Below are 25,008 nucleotides of genomic sequence, written 5' to 3'. Positions count from 1 at the left end.
TGTTTTCCACCAAAGAGGCGGGATTAGCCAACGCAGAATAGTGACATTTGTCTCTTGTTGATGACGTGTAGGTCGCATGAATGCGACCTGTCCGGTCAGACTGCAGTCGCATGTGAAAATATCGGATATGCATCGGATTTAGGACCACATATCCAAGCGGCCTGGGTCGCATGTGAAAAAATCGGATCTGTGTCGTTCAGATTGTCAATAACAAATTGGATACAGGTCGCATATGGGCAAAAAAATCAGATATGGGTCGTTTCAGGGTGCAGTCCGAACATAGTCTTAAGTTCCACTTCAGTGCCCAGCCATATTGCCATTTTGAGGCTGGTGTCAAAGGTCAACATGACATAGTATCGTCTATAGGTTTCCTGTGTCTTGAGTGGCTCACTGCTCCTGACACTGCGATGTAGCCGGGTGTACAAAACCTTGTCAAAATGGCGGTGTGCAAAGCCTATGATTGCAAAAATAATATGTGATGACAAGGGGAAGGCTTTTTTTTCCCCCTCTCTCTTTTCCATTGCAAACAATGATTTGCTAAACAGTGGCTACACAACTTGGGAATAGGTCACACTTTAGAAACACCCTCATTTGGTAGAAATTCTGTTTGCAAGGACCGTTTTGAGCCCAGTTGCTTTGAAAGGTATCTACAGGCTGAGCTCTTGAGCTACGCAGGTCACACTAGACTCAAACCTGATGCTGTGCCAACAATATTCCAACACTGTCCGCGGAAAAGGGATTCGGGCCATGCAAGCCGGTTAGCTAGAATAGTATAGACATTCAAAGCTTATATATCTGGGTCTGTCTCAGAAACTGGGTACTGTGGGGGGACCCCACTAAATATACTCAGTCAATAAACTATACGGTTTTGAATGGTGATGTTGGTTTTAATTTGAAATAAAATGATGAAAGAAATAATACAGATAAAACTAAACCTTTGATGTGAATACTCTATTCAGAATTTGGCAAAAATTCTGCAAATTTGTGGGAAAATGGTGGCTTGATCTGGGACATGATAAATGGTTGACTGCATCGCATTCCCTTAAGAAGCTTGTAGTCCACTGAAAAGTCTACAGTTATCACTAATTGTATTTTAAGTTGTAACTTTATACACCTAAGGATTGGTGCACTCACAGAATAATCATAACCGTAATAAAACATCACGCAAAATATTTGATCACCGTTGTAGCTCCATTTTCCGCAGACCCAAAACCAATACAATCGTGTGTTTTGATCTAAACGGAAAGCCTCAGGGTCAAGGTCACTACCTCACCAAAAGTAGTAACTTAAAATCACTACGCCATATAAACATTGTTATAAATCTGCGATTTTGTTTTTTAAAACGAAAGCTGAAAGTTAGGTCTAGAATGTTTCTTACAGAATGTTACTATGGTAGCTGGTCTTCTATGAATTTCTGAGCTATAAAATGAGTTGTGGTCTTTTTTTTTTTTTTTTACCGTAGCGTGTTATTTGTGTGCGGGGAAGGACACACATTAACAAATTGCATATGTAGAATGGAATTTTCCACTCCAACAGTTAGAAGTTGATCGTGCTTGCATTTGTGGTCTTTGTTACGTGAGTGACCTGTTCGGACGTTATCACTGAAAACGTGAATTTTGACAGTTTTAGTCTTGCAGTATAAGGCAATAGAATGCTTCTTTTTCATCTTACTTTCGTATTTTGTAGTGTTTACGTATTTTTGGCCAATATTTTGCAACCATGGTCAATTTAGATTGAACTTTTGATAGAATCTATGGCCGGTCATTTTGCCCCGCCTTGCGTTCCGTCCGGTGCGGTAGTGATGTCCCGTTGCTCGCGCGGCGCAGCAGAGACCCGCGCGACCTTCAGCCAGTACAGTTGCTGTTCTTTTTACCACCGCCGTTATTCTCATCTTTTCTATCGTGTCCTATTTCCCCATATCAAATACCCCAAATGTATCATATTATTCATATTTAAGTGAATAATCAATTCAGTCATCATAACTTGGCATTTTTAACCCAAACAATCAAAGAGGAAATTTATTCAATATTTTCACTCATCTGTGAAGGAGGGGCTTTAATTCTTCATGATGTAGTTATTTTATATATAAATCAATTTTACAAAAGTATTTGAATTATTATAATCAAAATTTTCCACAGTGGAGGCCAGATAAAGCAAGATACTATCTTTATTCTTATTAAACATGACAAAAGAATCATTGAGTGTTGGGTAAATGTAAAAAGAAATAGTAAAATTAGAAAATTTATTTTTTGACCATAACGTCCCAAATGAGAGACCAGTTTCTGAGACGGGGACACACACACACACACACACACACACACACACACACACACAGAGCGAGCTCTTACTTGATCACAGTGGACCATCCTTGTCTTTTGGTTTTTTGTGCTGTTGTATTCATTTTGTATGAATCTCATGTTAAAATTGTGCCACGTTAAGCTGTACCGAAGATATCACAAGTCTAAAGTTTGTAGCTACAGAGTCTATAGTTACTGGTTCAAACATATTTAAAACCCTGTATTGTGTACAGTTCAGGTTTCTTGAACAGGAGATTCAAGAAGTAGTCATTTTTGCCAATATTTTTAAATGGTTTAATTTTGAGTGTGTCCCATCCTCGCTTGGGGCTCAATAAACAAAATCCTGTTGTAGTAACTGTCCAGAACTATAATCTTGGCTAATATCACTGGAGAATGATTTGACCAGTTCACTGACCTGAAGAACCTCAATTTATACAGCAATGAGCAGGGGAGGGGGCTTTGCTCGCTGACCCATAGTGCACGTTTCTGAGATTTAATTACATTTCCCAGATGCAGATTTAATTGAGCCAGTCTTGTTCTAATATACAAATGTAGGCCCTGCAAAATGTTGTCTTCTGTTAGTACATCTGTTTATCAGGGGAATGTGTAGGCACATGGAGGATTACAGGTGTTTCTAGTTTGCGTATTCATTGAATCAGAATTTCTTGAGTGTAGCTTGGTTAGTGTTCGTTCAGCCAACACGTTAAGCCATTTATTATTCAGTACTTAAAAAGTCCTTTAAAACAAATGGATGATTAATAGTCCCTGTTCTCAGCTTATTGCTGAGATTTTATGGGTGTGTCCCATCCTGGCTTACGGCCCAATAAACAAAATCCTGTTGTAGTAACTGCCCAGAACTATAATCTTTGTAATTATTATCTAATTTGTAAATCTCCTGTTAAATAACAATCTATTACCGGGGTTCTCAACCTTTTTTTTTTCTACTTTAAGGCTCACTTTATTCAGACTTGTAACGAGTCGGGGCCCATTAAAAAAAAAAAAATCCCCAATTATTTTGGCTCATCTGTTCTATTAGAATCTAATGATCTATTGTAAAATGTATTAACGGGATGTAACATCACTGCCTGTTACAGATGGGAGCACAGGAATTAAATAAATGCAATAAAACAAGCTGTGGGTATTGTATCTAACACTGTATGGATGTGCCAGAAGCCAACATAAACCCATGCATGCAGGGCATTCTCAGTCAAAAGGGATTAATGATCCAAAAGTGGAGTCTGGTCCATTAACACAAGAACTTATTGCCATGTTTGTGTCCAGCAAACAAGCAAGTTATTAAAACCAAGACGTACACTCAAATGAAGTGGCTATAGAAACCACTCAATGGGATTAGATCCTTACACACTTAAAAAAATAATAATAATAATTCCTACGAGTTGGAAAATTATCCATCTGTTGAGTTCCCGACATCTCTAACTACCTGGTGCTGCAGACATCATGCTACATGGACAAACGGATGAAAATCTGGAGGAGCACAGAGGCTACAACTTTTTATATGTGGCTGGGTTAAAGATCTGGGGATCAGAAGGCTACAAGTTAGACGGCGGTGGACGGCTCTAATACCCCTTTACCACCAAAGCAGTTCCAGGGCTGGTTCGGAGCCAGTGCTGGTTCACAACTCGTTCAACTCGCAAGCCAGCTGAGAACCAGTTTGCTTTTCCATCGCTCGCGGTGCTAAGAGGAGACACGTCAGTTACGTCGCTGTATACGTCAGTTACGTCGCTACGTTTGCATAAACCTTGGCACGAATATCGAAGCAAAAACAACACGGAAGCAGCAGCAACAACAACAATAATAATAATGGATGACTTCGCGTTTGTACAGCTGCTGCTTCTCGTCGCTTAAAAATGGCGAGCTTTCGCGGTCTTGTTATTGTTGTTGGTCTTAACAACTCCGCCCCTCCGCTGACGTAAGCGGTTCTTTCCTCTGGCCCAGCAGAGAGTTGGTGCTAGCCTGGAACCATTTTTTCTGGCCCCAGAAAAAATCAGTGGAAACAGAAAACCCGGTTCCAAACTAAGCACTGGCCCCGAACCAGCCCTGGAACTGCTTTGGTGGAAAAGGGGCATAAGTGCAGGAAGAGTGTTCATTAGCAGGCGTGATATTTACGCAAGCAGAGTATTTAAACAGCGTTATAAACCTGCCTAGAAACAAACGTGACTGTGGTGGTGATAATACTTCGCAAAGTCTTTTGTGAAGTGTCCATATCTGTGCGTGCTGATTGTGCTCAAATCAGTATCAGGTGTTTTCCATAACAACTGGGTCCCGTGAGCGTGCACAGCCGCTCGAGCTGCGCCAGACTCAAGCGCGCAAAGACGTGACAGTCAAGTGTTCACCTACTGTGAGACCACAACTTTTAGCTCACGTGTATAGACCCCTTTCACATGACGTCACCGCGCCGCGAGATTTTGTTAGGCGCCATATTGGAAGACCAAGTACATGCACTCACAATATAAAACAAAGTATGAGCGAGAGTGAAGTGACACGATGGATGATAATTCGGGTTATGTGAGTACATTACCAGTTGCAGAAAGGGCACGGTATGTGGAGAAACTGGCTGTGATTGATGGGTTTGACCCCTATGATAAGACTCAGAAAAAATTATGTGAATGCAGCACACAGTTTAACGCAAAAGTTTGTTTATATCCCGACCTTGTCAGCTGTCAGATTTATGTTAATGGACCCGGTAAGCTGGTAAATAATTTTTTTTTTTTTCTTTACCAAATTCTAACAGAAAACGAGAGCGCCTGAAAGGGAAAACCGAGCTGAGCCAAGCCGCCTCACGGCTGTAATGCAAATTGCTTTCCTCCTTGGTATACAAGTGCGCTTCCATGGCAGGGAAAAAGAAACTACATTCTGCCGCCTATGTAGTCCCCTATTTAAACAAATAGGAGTCATTCAGGATTCAGCCATGTTTTTGCTCCGTTTTTACTCAACCAAAGTTATACAGTATTATGAGCTTTAAATTGCATAAATAAAACCATTTGGTGAAACTTTGAAGAAGAGATTGTACTGGTTTAAAGTTTTTACCTAACGTTTTCATGTCGACTCCAATTAATACACTAGTAGAATCGATGACTAGTTTAGTAGGCCAAAACTTTTTTTTTCAATTTTTGACTGTACCAGCCTGAAAAAACTTGACAGTCAAATGGAAAAAAGCAAGCTGGTCATGTTGTACTGGACTAATCTTTGACTGATGAGTATAGTAAGTGATACTAGTACTGATACAATAAAACAGACGACTGTAATCTGGTAGGCAGCACGATTTATATTATTTCTCCGTGTCAGATACATAAGGAGGACCGGACACCAATTCTGCCATCTGTTTGCTACCCAGACATTGTAAACTCTTTGTTGTTTACACCCAGTGCCTACACTGCTGATGACTTGAAAGCCTACAAAGGGCTACAGGCTTACAATTATGTTGTTAGTGGCTTGGTTCGTGATATTACAGCTGTTCTTAAGAATAACCTACACTTGGTTATGGCCAAGGTAGTCTTGTTGATATTTATCTTTTAATAATATATCTTTTCAGTTGAAAAATTAATACTTTGTTACTATTAAGGTATCCATAATTTAGGTTAAATTTATCCAAATTATACATATGTATTTATGATATATGCCTACACAACTATGTTTTATTTATATAATAGGAGGGAGAGCAAGCCCCAAACCATCCTAAATTATTATTATTATTATTATTAAATTGAGGGCGGCACGGTGGTGTAGTGGTTAGCGCTGTCGCCTCACAGCAAGAAGGTCCTGGGTTCGAGCCCCGGGGCCAGCGAGGGCCTTTCTGTGCAGAGTTTGCATGTTCTCCCCGTGTCCGCGTGGGTTTCCTCCGGGTGCTCCGGTTTCCCCCACAGTCCAAAGACATGCAGGTTAGGTTAACTGGTGACTCTAAATTGACCGTAGGTGTGAATGTGAGTGTGAATGGTTGTCTGTGTCTATGTGTCAGCCCTGTGATGACCTGGCGACTTGTCCAGGGTGTACCCCGCCTTTCGCCCGTAGTCAGCTGGGATAGGCTCCAGCTTGCCTGCGACCCTGTAGAAGGATAAAGCGGCTAGAGATAATGAGATGAGATGAGATTATTAAATTGTAGAAGTCTGGGAGGCTTGCTCCTCATACAGTTATCAACTTGAGGCCAATTTAGCATGCTTTAAATCTGAATTTCTTGCGTTTGCTTACCTCAAAGTGTCCGCAGATCATGCACAGACTTATCCATTATATCCACAGTTTTTTGCCAAGTCTCACACAGGTTTCTTTCAAGTCTACTGTTGGGCCAATAAATCATAAATAAAACAGCTCAGATTTGTTTTAAGTCGTTTGCCACTCCACTTTATTCTCGTGGGTTCACATACCGCTGCCGTTATTTCCCGTTGGTCTTCCAAAATGGCGCAGGGTCTGTTTACTTCCGGTTTCGGGTGACGTCAGTGAAAGGGGTCTATATCGCCACCAGAATGCTTCATCATCAAAGCATCGCGAGCTGTAGTGTGACTGTAGCTTAATGAGGCGGATGTGACGTCAGATGCAACCCAGCAATTGTACAGTACTAATGAGTAAAAATGAGCTTCAGCTTGGGGAAAAAAAATTTGCATCCCAGTAAGGCAAGGCAAGTTTATTTATATAGCGCATTTCATGCACAGTGGCAGTTCAATGTGCTTTACAGAGGTAAAAGAAAAACAGTAAACAATAGAAAATAAAATTACATAAAATAAATGTGGAAGAAGACAGAAAAAAATAATTAAACGATAGTAGGAATAAAATAATAAAATGAAGTAAAAGTTCAGTAAAAAACAGCAGAATAAAATAGAATGAAAGTTAAGTAAAGTTTAAAACATGTAAAGATGGATATTTATCGGTTAGCAGAAAGCATCTGAGAACAGCTTGGTCTTTAGTCTAGATTTGAAGCTGCCAACAGCAGGAGCATTTTTGATGTCCTCTGGGAGTTGGTTCCATAGCTGTACTGCATAGTAGCTAAAAGCTGCTTCACCACACTTTGTTTTAACAACAGGTTTTACCAGTAAATTTTTCTGCTGCGATCTGGTAGATCTGATTGGGTTCGGCCGCTGCAACATGTCAGAGAGGTAATTGGGCCCTGCACCATTTAGAGATTTGTACACCAGCAGCAATGCTTTAAAGTCAATTCTGTAGCTTACTGGAAGCCAGTGAAGGGACCTTAGAATTGGAGTAATGTGCTCTGTTCTTTTTGTTCGTGTGAGAACCCTCGCCGCTGCATTTTGAACCAGCTGAAGTCGTTTGATGGTCTTTTTTGGCAGGCCTGTGAAAAAGCCATTGCAGTAATCAACCCTACTAGAGATGAAGGCATGTACAAGTTTTTCCAGATCATTTTTTGACACAAGTCCTCTTAGTTTGGAAATGTTTTTTAGGTGATAAAATGCCGATTTAGTGATTGCTTTCATGTGACTGTCAAAGTTTAGCTTGCTGTCAATGAAAACACCAAGATTTTTAACCATATCTTTTGTTTTAATCCCCTTTGTGTCAAGAATAGTGGTAATCCTGAGTCTTTCATCTTTTTTCCCCAAATAGAATTACTTCTGTTTTATCTGTGTTCAGCTGAAGAAAATTTTGTGACATCCAGTTGTTGATTTGGTCGATACACTGGTAGAGACATTCAAGGGGGACATAATCATTAGGTGATAGAGCAAAATAAATTTGGGTGTCATCTGCATAGCAGTGATACAAAATTGAGTTGTTCTTGATAATTTGTTCAAGTGGGAGCATATAAAGGTTGAATAGTAATGGTCCAAGGATCGACCCCTGGGGGACACCACAGGTCAAGGACATTGATGTTGAGGTAGTTGAGAAATACTGATCTATGGGACATTAACCAACAGTATATTAATGTTCATGGCCATCTTTAGCAATTATCAACATTCCAGGTGGTAGTTTACTCTCTTAATCCACTATTTTTGGAGAAATAAGGTGTGTCGGAATCCTTGACATATCGTCAAAATACCTTCCCTGCCAATTTTGATGACTCATGGAACTTTTTGTATATGAAGTTTGATTAGAATGAGCATGTCGCTTTTTGTTTTGGGGTGTTTTACCAAGCATGTCTCACATCTACTCCTGTAGAACTTTGCTTAATTCACTATTTAGTTTGCCGTGCAAACGCCCCCAACCCTGACTTACATTTTCCATGCCAAAACTCACAAGGGTTCAGTTCAACCCTTATTAGTTCTATATAGAACCCTACGACAGGGTGTTTTCTGATCAGAAAGGGTTTAAGTCGAACCCTTAATTAACCAAAATCCTTAAAGCGCCCCTTTAACAGTGCAGGATAATGTTTTGACAAATGCACAACGTTGGACTATAGTAAGCCTAGATTCAGTGGTGGTGTGTTGAAGTTGTAGACTGCCACCCTCACATGACCGGAATCTTCATGTGATGTTTGCTTTATAAACACAGTGCACCTATGTGCTGTTTTCAGAAGGCAGACTAAACTACTTTTCCAGCCAGTAAGTTTATTCCAGAAACATTTAGGGCTTATCCATCTAGACGTGTCTGCCTAAAATCACCCTATTGAAATTCAAGTAGCCCTGTTAATTTGAGGTTGCAGAAGGTTGTTAAATAATCAATCTGTTCCTGGGGTAGTCTTGCTTTTACCTGCGCTGAAGATGTAGGATCATCAAGATGTTACGAACACCACGTTCTTAATGGAATAAAGTTGCACTTTAATTAAATTATGTCTGAATTACCTGTAATCGCATCCAAGTTGCTGGACAAAGGTGTCTGATTGGATAAACTTTTGATGTCCCACACTGAGAAGTGGGCTGGAATCCTTTGGCTTGTTAATTAAGGGGCATGGTTACTGCTGGGAGAATTTCTGTCTTTACTGTTTAGACAGGTTTCCAGCAAATGCCTCTTATGTGGAAACGATCTGTTTAGAGGATTCTACAGAAGCATCAAATTACAGATTTTTGTTTGGTTACCACTTCCCCTTTGTTGCTACAGCAACACAGCTTGGTGTATTGTAAGAAATCTGGTTTCTTTTTCCTCCAGGTTTGGACAGTTTGTGTTCATTGTATTTTTCTGTAGTGTCTATACAGCCCTGATTCCAAAAAAGTTGGGACAAAGTACAAATTGTAAATAAAAATGGAATGCAATGATGTGGGAGTTTCAAAATTCCATATTTTATTCAGAATAGAACATAGATGACATATCAAATGTTTAAACTGAGAAAATGTATCATTTAAAGAGAAAAATTAGGTGATTTTAAATTTCATGACAACAACACATCTCAAAGTTGGGACAAGGCCATGTTTACCACTGTGAGACATCCCCTTTTCTCTTTACAACAGTCTGTAAACGTCTGGGGACTGAGGAGACAAGTTGCTCAAGTTTAGGGATAGGAATGTTAACCCATTCTTGTCTAATGTAGGATTCTAGTTGCTCAACTGTCTTAGGTCTTTTTTGTCAAATCTTCCGTTTTATGATGCGCCAAATGTTTTCTATGGGTGAAAGATCTGGACTGCAGGCTGGCCAGTTCAGTACCCGGACCCTTCTTCTACGCAGCCATGATGCTGTAATTGATGCAGTATGTGGTTTGGCATTGTCATGTTGGAAAATGCAAGGTCTTCCCTGAAAGAGACGTCGTCTGGATGGGAGCATATGTTGCTCTAGAACCTGGATATACCTTTCAGCATTGATGGTGTCTTTCCAGATGTGTGAGCTGCCCATGTCACACGCACTAATGCAACCCCATACCATCAGAGATGCAGGCTTCTGAACTGAGCGCTGATAACAACTTGGGTCGTCCTTCTCCTCTTTAGTCCGAATGACACGGCGTCCCTGATTTCCATAAAGAACTTCAAATTTTGATTCGTCTGACCACAGAACAGTTTTCCACTTTGCCACAGTCCATTTTAAATGAGCCTTGGCCCAGAGAAGATGTCTGCGCTTCTGGATCATGTTTAGATACGGCTTCTTCTTTGAACTATAGAGTTTTAGCTGGCAGTGGCGGATGGCACGGTGAATTGTGTTCACAGATAATGTTCTCTGGAAATATTCCTGAGCCCATTTTGTGATTTCCAATACAGAAGCATGCCTGTATGTGATGCGGTGCCGTCTAAGGGCCCGAAGATCACGGGCACCCGGTATGGTTTTCCGGCCTTGACCCTTATGCACAGAGATTCTTCCAGATTCTCTGAATCTTTTGATGATGTTATGCACTGTAGATGATATGTTCAAACTCTTTGCAATTTTACACTGTCGAACTCCTTTCTGATATTGCTCCACTATTTGTCGGCGCAGAATTAGGGGGATTGGTGATCCTCTTCCCATCTTTACTTCTGAGAGCCGCTGCCACTCCAAGATGCTCTTTTTATACCCAGTCATGTTAATGACCTATTGCCAATTGACCTAATGAGTTGCAATTTGGTCCTCCAGCTGTTCCTTTTTTGTACCTTTAACTTTTCCAGCCTCTTATTGCCCCTGTCCCAACTTTTTTGAGATGTGTTGCTGTCATGAAATTTCAAATGAGCCAATATTTGGCATGAAATTTCAAAATGTCTCACTTTCGACATTTGATATGTTGTCTATGTTCTATTGTGAATCCAATATCAATTTTTGAGATTTGTAAATTATTGCATTCCGTTTTTATTTACAATTTGTACTTTGTCCCAACTTTTTTGGAATCGGGGTTGTACATTCTATCTGTATGTTGTGGCATCCAGTCAAGAGGGCTTCTGATAAGGGGGTGGAACACACTTTTTTTTTTTCTTTTTTTTTTTTTCCTTTTCCCTCCTCTCCTGTTGTCAGCTTGAGCAGTGGTAAAGGGGCCACCTTGTTTTCACGAAGAGGTTAGGAGTGCCATGGCCAGCAATTAATGATTAAATATAAGTAGTGAATTCCATGAATATTTGTCCTGGGAAGCATCAGGAGTGTTGAGTTGCTGCTGCACTGGTTCTGCCGCAGGTGGCATATGCAATTTAGCCTTTGGAAAAATCGCACACAAGCACCAGGAAATTAAGCATAAAGTTTTTAATGAGCAGCTACAGAAGTGTGTGCTGAAACAGCCAGGATGAAAAGCAGATTCTTTCCCAAGTGAGACCGTAAGCAGGAAAGGTCTGAAGCAGTTACATGCCAGTGTATAACCAGTAAATCTGGTTTGGGGATGGAGTTTAAAAAAAAAAAATGTACGAGAGGGAGCGGTAAATGGGGTGAGAGAATGCGTACCGTATAGGCTTAGTCAGAAGCAGACGGAGGAAGGGAGGGGCAGAAAAGTGTATATTCTACTCTGAGTTGTCAACCTGCCGTAGACAGGCTAGGTCGAAGTGCACTTTTCGTGATGTCACACAGAGGAGGAGTGTAAGGAGGGAGGGACTTGTTGAGCTGAAACTCTTGCAACACCTTTTGCTTTTCAGAGTGGACAAGAGAGTATTGTTCAAGGAAGCTTCAGCTCTTTGGGAAACTTGAGTGTAGGACACTACAGAACCGATTCGGTACACCAGGGGAGTTTATGCAGGCTTCTTAACCTCACTGGTGAGAGCTTGGATCTACGTCCTAGCAGACTGATTCTTAAAAAGGTATTTCTGCCAGGTGTATTTTTGAGAGGTTGTTTTTTAACCTTCTGAATACTTGAATCAAGAGAATTGTATATGATATGAGGTTTCTCAAAGGTTTGTGTGAGAAAATGGTGGCAAGCCTTTTAAGCAAAGTCAAAAAAAGTTTACCGCATTATATTCGGTTTCAGCTGTCTCGAGTTCATTTAAATTCCTTCATTTTGTGCGTGTATTTGAAAGAGCTGAAGTGCGTTTCCTGGTTGTAGGCTTGTCCACTCGCATTTCCGCTCTCTTTTTTTTCTAGGTAATCTGTTATCATGATTACACACGCTGAATAGATATTGTTCTATCGCTGTTTGGAGTGTGACAGAACTGGAGACGAGTTCCCAGGAAAAGTTTTCAAGCACACTTTGTCTATCAGTAGCAGATGTTTTGCAGTGACCATATCCAGAGCCTTGTTTTGAGCGCCGTTCCTTTAGGGCAGATTACTTTCAAAGCTGTGGCTTTGAATTTCGCTCATCTCCCTGTAGTTTCATTCTAGCAGCAGTGGTGCTGTATTGACCTTGGAGCAGATGCTTATTGTCAATCCGTTTCCAGCTAAATGTACTGACATAACACCTACCCCTCTTTGTGTTATTTTTCTTTCTCTGAAAGAGAAGTGTGTCCTATATATATAAATTTTTTTTTTTTTAAACGCACACATCTGTCTTGTGACATGATTTATAGGTTTGTGAACTAAAATCTGCCATGTTTAGTTGCTGATCCCCCAGATTTTTTGCTATCTCTTTTGTAGGTCTTTCACTGGAAGCAGTTAGAAAACTTGTATTTCCGTGAGAAGAAATTTGCAGTTGAGGTCAACGACCCTTCCAGGTAAAACAAGTGGAGAGTTAGATGTCAGTCTTGGTGCAATGTTTTTAAATTTATATTTTAAACCCTACCTCTGCACTTTTATCAACAAGTTTTGAGAATGAAGTGTCAACTTGGAAAAGCCAGTTGAAGCATACAGCATTTGAAATATTTTAGGACTGTGTGCTACACAGCTCCTGAATTGTAAAATGCTGCTGACGGTCACTGATGTATGGTTCTTGACTGTAGCTGCCTGGCTTTTAAATCTGTGTGCTGGCCACAGAGCAGCTGCAGAGAGGGGAAAGCGTAGTTAAAATATTTTATTGTAGCACTTCAGAGCATCAAGGTCAGTGCTGATATCCACATTGAACTATTTGATAGCCTATGTAATGGTGGCTTAAGCTGATGTTTAAACACAAATGACATCACTGCTTGACTTTTTTTCCTCCTCTCTTTTAAACATCATTCAGACAGTTGTACTTTGCTGATTTACATAGTTCTCGTCACGTTTCCTATCTGACATTGTCCTGGCTTTTGCACTGCCAGAGTTTTGTAGTGCTCGACTGGCCTTTAGTTGTCTCAATGCCTCTTGTAAGTGTGTGTGTGTGTGTGTGTGTGTATTGATCCTCAGGAGAGCATCGTCCAAATCCACGTTTGGCCAGTCAGGACAGGCTATCCACACGTGGTATGCCAGCCACTCACTGATCAAAACCATCTGGACCATGGCCATCAGCCAGCACCAGTTCTACCTGGACTGCAAACAGAGCAGAGTGAGTCTGTTAGCATGAGCTACTTGGTGCTCATGTAACTATATGTTGGAGTACACTTGACTTGAATTAACTTGACTGTTAATGTTATAGTCATGCTGTCTGTTGTTGCCCAAATGAGGATGGGTTCCCTTTTGAGTCTGGTTCCTCTCAAGGTTTCTTCCTCATGTCGTCTGAGGGAGTTTTTCCTTGCCACCGTCACCGCAGGCTTGCTCATTGGGGATAGATTAAGCCTCGGTCACAACCGGCCGTACGTGCTCCTACGGCCAGTCTACGTGCAAAAAACGCAAGAAACGCACGGAGGGCGCACGTGAAACGCATGGAGGGCACGTGTGTAACGTGCTGATTTTCGAGCCATAGACTGGCCGCAGACCAGCCGCAGAGGTTCTTTGTCATTTCAAACAAACTCTATGGGCGCTTACGTTTTTTTCAGGTTGCAAGACAAACTTGCGGCCAACATGCATCTTTCTCCACAAACAAAAAAAAACGCAGCGATTTGGGAAACGTCAAAAATCGCACGGCCAAAAAATCGTACGTCCGGTTGTGACCTAGTCAAGTCAAGTTTATTTGTACAGTGCTTTTAACAATAAACATTGTCGCAAAGCAGCTTTACAGAATTTGAACGACTTAAAACATGAGCTTTAGGGATAAAATTAGCTGATGTTTTTTTAAGTCGTTCAAATTCTGTAAAGCTGCTTTGCGACAATGTTTATTGTTAAAAGCGCTGTACAAATAGACTTGACTTGAATTAGAGGTTAGCTTCAGTTTTAATACATTGTGCAGGCGTATGTAGTAGTTCGTTAGTAGTAGTAATGGGTAAAGACAAACAGATTTGTGGTTCATTGTGACCTGGATGACACACAAAAAAATTGCGTCCTATGTATTTAGCAGGACGGAGGTGAAATTCAGTGAGCATTTTTGTGCTAATTGTCTTGAGCTCTGAACCATTTGATCTTTCTAGCCTCCTAACTGACCTTAGTATTTTCATACTTTTTATAAAGTCTAAAATAAGCACACCTAAGAGTCTGGGGGACATCGCCATGGACCTTACAGAAATTGGAGCCTCCAGAGTCGGCAAGATGAGTGCAGAGAGCAAAGACCAGCTCATCATGGCCAGCAATGGAAGCTTGGCCTCTGCAGGTAATAAATCTAATAAATAATTACTGTTAATTATTAAAGCCTTTGATCAGAAGGTCCTCTTTTATTGGTTTATTAGGCGTAGTCAGCAGAAGCTGAAGACTGGACTTATTCCAAGTTTGACACCATTTTCATTAAATACCTGCAGTTTGTATTTAAGGTTGACCCTTTTTTGTGTGATCAGGTTCTACAGATTCGGACATGAATGAGGAGCTGAAGAAAGAGAAGCTTGCTGAGCTAAAGAAGAAAGAGAAGAGCCTGCAGGATCTTCTTGCTCAGAAATTGAGTGAACTTAAGAAGATTTGCCTCAGAGAAGCAGTTAGTGGCTTTAAATTTAAGATCACTATAATATATTGATGTTTTTAAAATTGGATTATATAAAAATGTGCATCTTTCTTTCCTCAGGAACTGACCGGCAAATTGCCTAAAGAGTATCCTTTAGCATCAGGAGAGAAGCCTCCGACTGTAAGAAGACGTGTAGGAACTGCTTTCAAACTGGACGATCTTTTCCCTTATGATGCAGTATGCACTTTTGACTTTGATTTATAGTTCAGTCATACAGCACCTCCCAACTATGACTAAACAATGTTTACTTTTAATAAACATCACTTTTTTTTTCTTTTTTTTAATTATTATTATTATTATTCTGCCCTCAGGACCCTCAGTTAAGGAACTTAGAAAGCCGGTTTGCTCTCCAGCAAAAGATTGTAGAAGCGGCAAAGAAGCTTGCCAGTGAAACTGAACTCTGTAAAACTGTGAAGAAGAAACGGAGGAGGAACTTTGAAGACGCTATGAAGACGCTTCAAATGATTGAGAATGAAATTAATGACTACAGGGTGAAAACGGGCAAGAAACCCACACAAAGGGCCTCACTGATCATCACTGGTACACACTTTAAAACAAAAGTTAATTTCCCGAGTGTGACGACATTTACAGTAGTTTATTGACGGTTATAATACACTGTGGAATAGGATTAATTGATTTTAGGCTGCACTAATCGTTCATTTCAGTTTCATAAAATAAAATATCCAGGGATGAGAGTTTTCCGCTTTTTGGCGGATTTCTGCTTTGAGTAAAAAACGACCTTTTTATATTATGCCAAATCCGTTGAGAATTTTTTAAAATTAATTTCAGGGGGTTGGGGTACAACCCCAATTCCAAAAAAGTTGGGACAAAGTACAAATTGTAAATAAAAACGGAATGCAATGATGTGGAAGTTTCAAAATTCCGTATTTTATTCAGAATAGAACATAGATGACATATCAAATGTTTAAACTGAGAAAATGTATCATTTAAAGAGAAAAATTAGGTGATTTTAAATTTCATGACAACACCACATCTCAAAGTTGGGACAAGGCCATGTTTAGCACTGTGAGACATCCCCTTTTCTCTTTACAACAGTCTGTAAACGTCTGGGGACTGAGGAGACAAGTTGCTCAAGTTTAGGGATAGGAATGTTAACCCATTCTTGTCTAATGTAGGATTCTAGTTGCTCAACTGTCTTGGGTCTTTTTTGTTGTATCTTCCGTTTTATGATGCGCCAAATGTTTTCTATGGGTGAAAGATCTGGACTGCAGGCTGGCCAGTTCAGTACCCGGACCCTTCTTCTATGCAGCCATGATGCTGTAATTGATGCAGTATGTGGTTTGGCATTGTCATGTTGGAAAATGCAAGGTCTTCCCTGAAAGAGACGTCGTCTGGATGGGAGCATATGTTGCTCTAGAACCTGGATATACCTTTCAGCATTGATGGTGTCTTTCCAGATGTGTAAGCTGCCCATGCCACACGCACTAATGCAACCCCATACCATCAGAGATGCAGGCTTCTGAACTGAGCGCTGATGACAACTTGGGTCGTCCTTCTCCTCTTTAGTCCGAATGACACGGCGTCCCTGATTTCCATAAAGAACTTCACATTTTGATTCGTCTGACCACAGAACAGTTTTCCACTTTGCCACAGTCCATTTTAAATGAGCCTTGGCCCAGAGAAGACGTCTGCGCTTCTGGATTATGTTTCGATACGGCTTCTTCTTTGAACTATAGAGTTTTAGCTGGCAATGGCGGATGGCACGGTGAATTGTGTTCACAGATAATGTTGTCTGGAAATGTTCCTGAGCCCATTTTGTGATTTCCAATACAGAAGCATGCCTGTATGTGATGCAGTGCCGTCTAAGGGCCCGAAGATCACAGGCACCCAGTATGGTTTTCCGGCCTTGACCCTTACACACAGAGATTCTTCCAGATTCTCTGAATCTTTTGATGATATTATGCACTGTAGATGATGATATGTTCAAACTCTTTGCAATTTTACACAGTCGAACTCCTTTCTGATATTGCTCCACTATTTGTCGGCGCAGAATTAGGGGGATTGGTGATCCTCTTCCCATCTTTACTTCTGAGAGCCGCTGCCACTCCAAGATGCTCTTTTTATACCCAGTTATGTTAATGACCTACTGCCAATTGACCTAATGAGTTGCAATTTGGTCCTCCAGCTGCTCCTTTTTTTGTACCTTTAACTTTTCCAGCCTCTTATTGCCCCTGTCCCAACTTTTTTGAGATGTGTTGCTGTCATGAAATTTCAAATGAGCCAATATTTGGCATGAAATGTCAAAATGTCTCACTTTTGACATTTGATATGTTGTCTATGTTCTACTGTGAATACAATATCAGTTTTTGAGATTTGTAAATTATTGCATTCCGTTTTTATTTACAATTTGTACTTTATCCAAACTTTTTTGGAATCGGGGTTGTATGTTCCTTCATGTTGTTCAAACTTAATTAACTCCAACGATGTTTACACATTATTTGTAAGTCGCCGTCTTTAGTCTCGTTTAATCTCGTTGAATGTGATGTAAAATTCGTGTGATCTACATTGTTATTGGTCAAAACATCGATGTCGAGACCATAATAGCCAATCAAAACGGTTTTTACAAAGGCACCCACATCCGCTTTCTTTTATCAAAACTTACACATGTTCGTGAGCTGCATATCAAAAATACGCTCCTCTAATCGGCATGTTTTTCTCAAGATGCCGAATACTATTGACAAGCGAGATGAAGCAAAGGTACGTGAAATTGATGCTGGTATAAAAAACAAGTTTAGCAAAGCAAACGGAAAGCGAGAGAGCAGAAGAGAGCCAGGTTAGAGCGTGTAAAAACACAGGAGGCACTGGCTAATGAAAGAAAAAGGAAAAAAAGAGAGGACTGATGAGCTTTTGGCTTTGGCCAAGAAGCTGAAGTCTAAACGATCTAATGAAAATTTGTTTCAAAAATAACTGGGAACTGTAAACAACTTTTAACTGTAAAAAGTGTAAATGGACATTTTCCTTTTGAAGAAAACACAAGTGATGTGGACAATAAGATAGACAGTCCCCATAAAATATGCATTTGTTTGATTCAATACATTGAATATATGATAATTTGAATTATAGCTGACAGTGTTGATAACTGTATAACTTTAAAGTTTAAATAGACATTGTGAAGAAATCATATACAAGTAATGTGGACATTAGGAAAGGTCAGTCTCGATAAGAGAGAGATATTGTGTGTGTGTGTGTGTGTGTGTGTGTGTGTGTGTGTTTATTTAATTCAGTCTATTGAATATATGAAAATTTGAATTATTAATGGAACTGTAAATAACTCTGAAATTTAATGGACATTTTTTAGAAAAACAAGTGATGTTGACAATGAGTAATAACCAGTCCCCATAAAATGTACATATTATTTTGAGTGAAAGCAATACACACATTGATTTTGATACATATTGTTCTATATAATAGTGTTTTTATTTCAATAAGTATTAAAATAGGCATCAGGTGTTTTAATTAACTACAGCTCAGATTGCAGGAAATGGGGTGTGTAAGGTCTCATTTTGAAAAAAAATTCCCTGGGAGTGTCCCCCCGGACCCCCCTTATTACAGATTTTCTGCTTTTTTCATCAGGACCCACTCTCATCCCTGAATATCGTCATAGTTCTTTTGTGTCTGAAGTTATTGATGATGATTGTTATAATTGTGTTAAACTAAACAAATTGAACTCATCTCTTCACAGATGACATGAATGCAGCAGAACTCGGCTCACTATGTGACAGCTTAAATCTGGACGATGGTAAAAGTTCACATTTCGTCCTACTGCCTTGTGATATGAAAGCGGAAACCCTCTCTGCATGTTAATCTCCCTAATCAAACTTTTTTTTCCCCCTCCCCTTTCACTACAGATGAGTCGTTTGTAGTGCAACGGCAGCGTTCCCGTTCAGTTCAGTGTTCACCACGGCCTTCAGACAACCCCGGGATTCAATATCAATCCAATTGCAAGGCCTCCGAAGAGCTGCACAGCTCTGACAGGTGAGGCTCCCTGAGCAGTAACAGTCTTTTCTTTCTCTGCTTCTGTCTCTCAAAGGAGAACTGAAGGCAAATTATCATCAAAATTCTATTTCTCTCATTTTATTAAATACAGGAACGCATTTTTGATAGCTGTTTTGTCGCTGCTGTAGCAAGTTCTGAGTGTTTGAAATATGCTCTGTAATATCAGTCCATATGTCAACGCAATGGCCGTAAACGAGATTCGCTGAGACCTGTGCGAGACGTCGTAGGACGGAAGTAAAACGTACAGCGGAAATCAAAGTGACCGACATCTGCCGACGTCGTCAAAAGACGCGCGCGCCCTCCTTCGAATGCTGACGTAATCAAGCCGGAAGTTTTGTTTGTTTTCATAGCAATCAGGAAAGTTTGAAAAAAGTAGGCAGTAATCGTCATTTAAACTTGTTTTTGTGTGATATATTTTGTTTGGGAAAACAGTTTTCAAAATGGTGGCGCTGACACTTCATATTTCGAAGTCTTGCAAAGATCGCGCAGATAAGCGACGCCCGCCGTGGACCAAACGAACTAAATTCAACATGGCTAAAAACCGAATAGGCCGATAAGTATCACATTCAATTGCAATTAGTTGCCAATACGAGTCACGATATAAGGTTACTAAAACCGAAAACGTCATTGAATAACACGTTAATTAAGAAATAAAGCAAGTTTAAAAATGACTTCAGTTCCCCTTTAAGTGGGGTTTGCCTTTGCGTTTGGGACGTAGGTTGGTTGAAGCTTGTTAAATCATGTTAAGGCTTGTTAGAAACCAGACGTACATTCCTGCTTGGGTTTCTAACTCTATCTGTACCTCTTACCATATCAAGGGCACACTCAGCGTGTTAAAAATAGTGCAAGACGAGTTTGTTCTTGTATGGCTGCTAAAACATGGACAGCAAATTAAGGAGGCAGAAAAGAAAACGTGTTACAGAGGAAGCTTTTGCAGAATTACTTTTAAATCATCGGCTGTTAAGGTTTTTTTTTTTCTCCACAGGGTTGTTTGATTAATGACCTCGTTGTTCAGGTGCTAATCATAAGTGCAGCAGGAAAAAATCCTTTTTTTTTTGCCCTTGAGCAACTATTTTCCATAATGATAACTCTTTAGAGGAACACCATTTGCGAAAGCATTCTTCTTATCTGTATTATAGATTAAACTATGGCGAAGTCCATGAACCTCACTCCTACGCCCACCAAGATGCTTTATCTCAACATAATAGCCCCTATTACGTTCCCTCCAGGCAAGCAAGGAACTCTCGCAGTATGCCTCCCACACCCCAGTTGACACGCAATGCCTTCAGCAGCATCCAGCTCAGGTACGGAACACCTCAACGCTACAGGCGTCCAACATGCCTCTATCTGTCCCACCAACCCCACCATGACTAATGTTATTGACGTTAGCCTCCATACTACTGGAGGAACTGTACACCACAAATACATATGCGACAGTCAGTAATATCTGTTTACATGTCCTGAATAAAATGAATGAATCAGCTTTGCCAGTGTGAGTATGCTGACTTCTGTAATCTTTAATTTCTTAGTTACAATTAGTCATGCTAGCATTTTAATCAAACTCTCCATTTAAATTTTTTTTTTAAACGATTGACACATTTGGTGTGTATATTTGTGCACGCAGGTGTGAGGAGGACTCACCTGAGCACTTTCGACAGCGCAGTGGCAGTCTCGAGTCTCAGTCACTCTACGCCTCAGAGTGTGACGTTCCTGAGCCTTCGTTTACAATCGCCCCCGCTGCCCGACGCAGCAACAGCACTGAGGTACTCGACGATGTCTCTTCACACACCAGCCAGTCAAGCATGGAATACTGTGCCCATTCACGTGCTCGAAACCGCCATCGTCGCCAGAGGGACAACGTCTACGCTAATACAGGCAGCATGCCCAACCTAGCACAGAACGATTCTCACTGCTACACCTATAAAGCACCAGCCAGACCCACCACAACAGCCTACTACGTCACTGGATACCCCTGCTATACGGATCCATACACCAATGGAAGCTACGCGTATGATGATGAGACAGCGGGCCATTATAGCGTAAATCCTTCCTACCATACTCTGCCTTACCATGCACAGGAACAATACAGTGACTACAGTCACACAGAGATGGACAGCATGAGCCAGAATCCATATGCTACGCTGAGGCAGGCAAGGAGTCGTCCGCCATCAAGGAGCGAAAACCTAATGAGGAACATGCATAAGGCTATAGTGGCTGAGCATTTACGAGGCTGGTATAATCGGAACACAGCACACAAGCAAATAGCGTACGAGTACGAGAGGGAGTCCCCGCAAAGCCTGGCCTACAGGATGACCCCACACGCTTATGGCTATAGTGATCGCAGCACCTCATACGCCTCAGGTTAGGCATCTCTGCTTTTCGTTTTTACGTAAACCCATGCGTTCTGTTTGGATCGCAGCGGCACAAATTGTAGCACAATGGTGAAAATATTACTGCCAACTTTCTGTGCTTGTCTCCATTTCCCTAGAGTGTGAAGAAATGTCTGTTTTGCATAATTTTAAGCAGCAAAGAACGAGGTTAGAATAAGTGTTGAAAATGACGCGCGTTTGTACATACCGTAAAATACCAAATAATAGCCCGGGCGATTATTTGTCTCAATCACGTAAGAGACCCAGCGCGTATTAGAGACTAGGCGGCTATTTGGAACAGGCGATTAATTCCTTCTTCACAAACACCTTCCCCAAAATCTACCTCAAAACGGGGAAAAAAATCATTCTCAGATAGGCCTACTTTTAACCAGTATAACTTACAGTTTGTTTAGAGTTAGATTACAGATAGCACGGTGCCGACTTCGGGGAATTTTGAAGACGCAGAATGCATCTTCGCATGGCACAGTCGGGGTGGATAAAGGATAAATCACACACCTTTTCCTGTTAATGACTAGTTAAGCGCATGCTTTACAAAATAATCAAGAAACCACACCATTGTCTGTGTGCAGCACTGTGATTTAATTACTCTGCAAAGTTATGGTCACTTGCTATCACCCTCACCCATGCAGCCTCCGCCCTTTGCGCTTCGCGATGTCCGTCAATCTGAAATTGCATGGAGGGCGCGACGTTGAAGCAACATAATTAGGGTGCGAAGTGTCAAACCAAAGGGTTTTTTCTTATGCTGAAAAATAAGTGACCTGCAGTGGCCACATACTGTCATCTTGCATCACGTTTCTCTCCAAGACGTCTCCCTATTTGGCCGATATGAGCCTATTCCCCGAGTGAGTTGGTACGGTGGCTCGACCCCGTAGAAAACTTAAAGTTCGGATGAAAGTTAGTTGAATAGGTTACTGACTTGTAGGCCTACATGTTGCCTGCCTGACGCGTGCTTCTGCCCAACTTGCACGACAGATTACTTGTTGAAAAGGCCCCTTGGATTAGATTGGCCGCGAGCAGACTGAAATGCATGTTAGAACGCTCTCACCTTTTTTGTAAAGCGTCTTCCAGATCCGAATGGGTAAGGGCAAGTGGAATGGTATAAGGTCTTTAATAAAACTCGGTGTGTGCTTTGACGCATGCATTCGGCAATTTAGGTCGTTTAACAGAAGCAGCAGTCCAACCTTGGAAACCCGCAGTCCTCAATGTCACCACACGCTGGCTTTCGTTGGGTATACCCAAAGGGGTGGCTAAGACATCTGTCAAAAGTTACGGAGTTGCATTCCTCAAGAAATATTACGGTAGACCAAGATTATAACATTGAAATGGCATGTTTATTATCACGTAACAAAATGTTGTAAACAGTATTATAGAAATAATTTCATTCATTCATTCATTCATTCATATTGTTTCGGTAGAAAACTATGCAATGCAAAATCGTTTAAACACCAGAAAACCAGAAAAGTGCTGGGCCTCAAGATTCTAGATAGAACGTTCGGACGCTTTTTTTTTTTTTTTTAGACCCCGGCGAGTATTCGGAACCGGCCTTTATTTGTCACAACACACGCGTACACCCGGCCGTTAAAGGGAACTCGGCGGTTAATTGGAACTCGGCTATTATTTGGTATTTTACGGTATAAAACAAAAAGGGCTACTGCGGACTCTGTTTTATTTTTGTCTGTCGCATTAAATATTATTCATATTGCTAATAATTCAGGTCAATTTTATGATCGCCCAGATCATTGAGCATCCGTTGTTCAGAGTACAAGTTTTCAGGTTAAGTCATCAAACGTTGTTATTTTGAGTTCTGCTTTTGCAGCCTGCTCCTGTTCCAGCTGAGTTGTAAATCTGCACGCTTCTGAAATGTAGAACATTAGTAAAGCCTCGGTCACAACCGGACAGACGATTTTTTTGGCCATGCGATTTTTGGCGTTTCCCAAATCGCTGCTTTTTTTTTTTTTTTTTGTTCGTGGAGAACGTAGTTGTGGTGACCATGAAGGAGTAAGATCACCACGCACCCAACGTACAACCTGGAAGTCGAATGTGCGTACCACGCACGAAATCTGCGGCTGCTCGGACGTACGGCTGTCGCTTCATTCGTACAGCCAACGCATGTAGTTCTAAGACCAATGTCCTTCAAACGTGCACTAATCGTACTGACCGTGCGTTCCATGCAGGCTTCGTATGAAGGTTGCAAGAACTGCGCACAATCTGTACGGTGTGCGTACCAACGACGTTGGATTTTTACTAAGAAAATGACAAAACAGCACCATAATTAGTATTTAGCAGGTCAATACTCACCAGTTGTGTGTAGTTCAGTAGCAATGCCCTGTGTCAATTTCCGTTTGTGGATGGCGTTGCTGTAGAGGTCCAAAGTCTTGTAGAAACAAGGGTTGGCACGGAAAAATCTACCAACCTCTCCTCGTCTGCTACGCCAAAAGAGTACGACGAACTCCTGGCCTGCTGGCCACTGTCGTGGTCTTCATCCTCCTCCTCACTGCTCCTTGTCCTCTCTCTCTTCTCCCTCTCTGCCGCCATCTCTCTCTCCTCCCTCTGTCACCCCCTCTCTGTCCTCCGTCTCTGACACCTTTTCTATCCTCCTCTTCCCTTTTGCCTTCGGCATATTGAAGCAATGAAATGAAATTGGATTTTCTCTCAATTAAAGCCTACGTGTACAAATGGCCGTAGGCACCCCTGCAGCTTTATATACCCAAGTTTTCGTGCGATTGACGCCCTCTCGCCGTACGGCCAATGCACGGCCGACTTTCTCGACACGCATGGATGACGTACGAAATATCTGAACGTGCGTTGGCCGCACTAATTACGTATGTGGAGCGCACGACACGCATACGGAGTCCGCAAGTGCGACGTACGAAAAAAATTGACATTTTGCCCAAACCTGACACCAGCAAATCGTACGAAAGACGCGCGTTGGCCGTAAGTTTGTCTTGCAACCTGAAAAAAACGTAAGCGCCCGTAGAGTTTGTTTGACATGACAAAGAACCTCTGTGGCCAGTCTACGGCTCGAAAATCAGCACGTCACACGCACGCCCTCCGTGCGTTTCTTGCGTTTTTTGCATGTAGACCGGCCGTAGGAGCACGTACGGCCGGTTGTGACCGAGGCTTAAAAGTGGGGTACAAGATTTTGGAATAACGGTTCCTGCAAGCCATAATTTGAAAAGAAACACGCCCGCCCTCGCCATGCTCCCCCACCCCCCACCCCTCCTCCCCCTTATAAAGCCTGAGAAATTGGAAAAATAGCTCAAACTTTCTCATTTAAACTGTGTTTTCAGCCCCAATTTTCACTCCACACACACAATTTTCTCAAAAGTAGTAGCCACACTTGTCCTGATTCACACAATGTGTCTACGTACACGATAGGACTTGCAGTTTTTGAATGAGAAGCCTGAAAGTGAGGAGAGGACAGGCGCGCAGCCCCATAGACTGCCATTATAAACTTAGCAGAAAAGTCACTCGTTTTTAACTCGCTCTAGTGACCTCATTTTTTACACTACAGGCAAAAAAATTACATCAGTGTGTTCAGGAGAGCCTTGTGGCGCTCACTGTGAAAGAATTTTGTGAATATCTCCTTCCGTTTTCGTGTAAATCCCCGTTGTTTGGAGGGAGCGCACTGAGGGAAGACTACTCTTTTTGTATGCATTTCTCT

General features: G+C 41.3%; 1 protein-coding gene across 10 annotated transcripts in view; it reads left to right on the top strand.

Annotated features, from left to right (window-relative positions):
- The window catches only part of frmd4ba (FERM domain containing 4Ba), a 176,459-nt gene that overhangs the window by 147,867 nt on the left and 3,584 nt on the right, over positions 1–25,008 (top strand). For 9 of the 10 annotated variants that reach the window (XM_060919235.1, XM_060919232.1, XM_060919238.1 and 6 more), the window contains 10 exons: positions 12,636–12,712; positions 13,320–13,458; positions 14,457–14,595; positions 14,777–14,910; positions 14,998–15,114; positions 15,249–15,477; positions 18,641–18,697; positions 18,807–18,933; positions 20,094–20,258; positions 20,579–21,315. In XM_060919235.1, the coding sequence (XP_060775218.1) occupies positions 12,636–12,712; positions 13,320–13,458; positions 14,457–14,595; positions 14,777–14,910; positions 14,998–15,114; positions 15,249–15,477; positions 18,641–18,697; positions 18,807–18,933; positions 20,094–20,258; positions 20,579–21,315 (1,921 nt within the window). The remainder of the gene's footprint in view (positions 1–12,635; positions 12,713–13,319; positions 13,459–14,456; positions 14,596–14,776; positions 14,911–14,997; positions 15,115–15,248; positions 15,478–18,640; positions 18,698–18,806; positions 18,934–20,093; positions 20,259–20,578; positions 21,316–25,008) is intronic. The other variant, XM_060919234.1, reaches the window with a different exon arrangement.

The sequence above is a fragment of the Neoarius graeffei genome, chromosome 4, assembly GCF_027579695.1.
Source record: "Neoarius graeffei isolate fNeoGra1 chromosome 4, fNeoGra1.pri, whole genome shotgun sequence".
Classification (NCBI taxonomy): Eukaryota; Metazoa; Chordata; class Actinopteri; order Siluriformes; family Ariidae; genus Neoarius; species Neoarius graeffei.
Note: the sequence above shows the minus strand (reverse complement) of the source record. Positions and strands in the feature narration are given on the sequence as shown.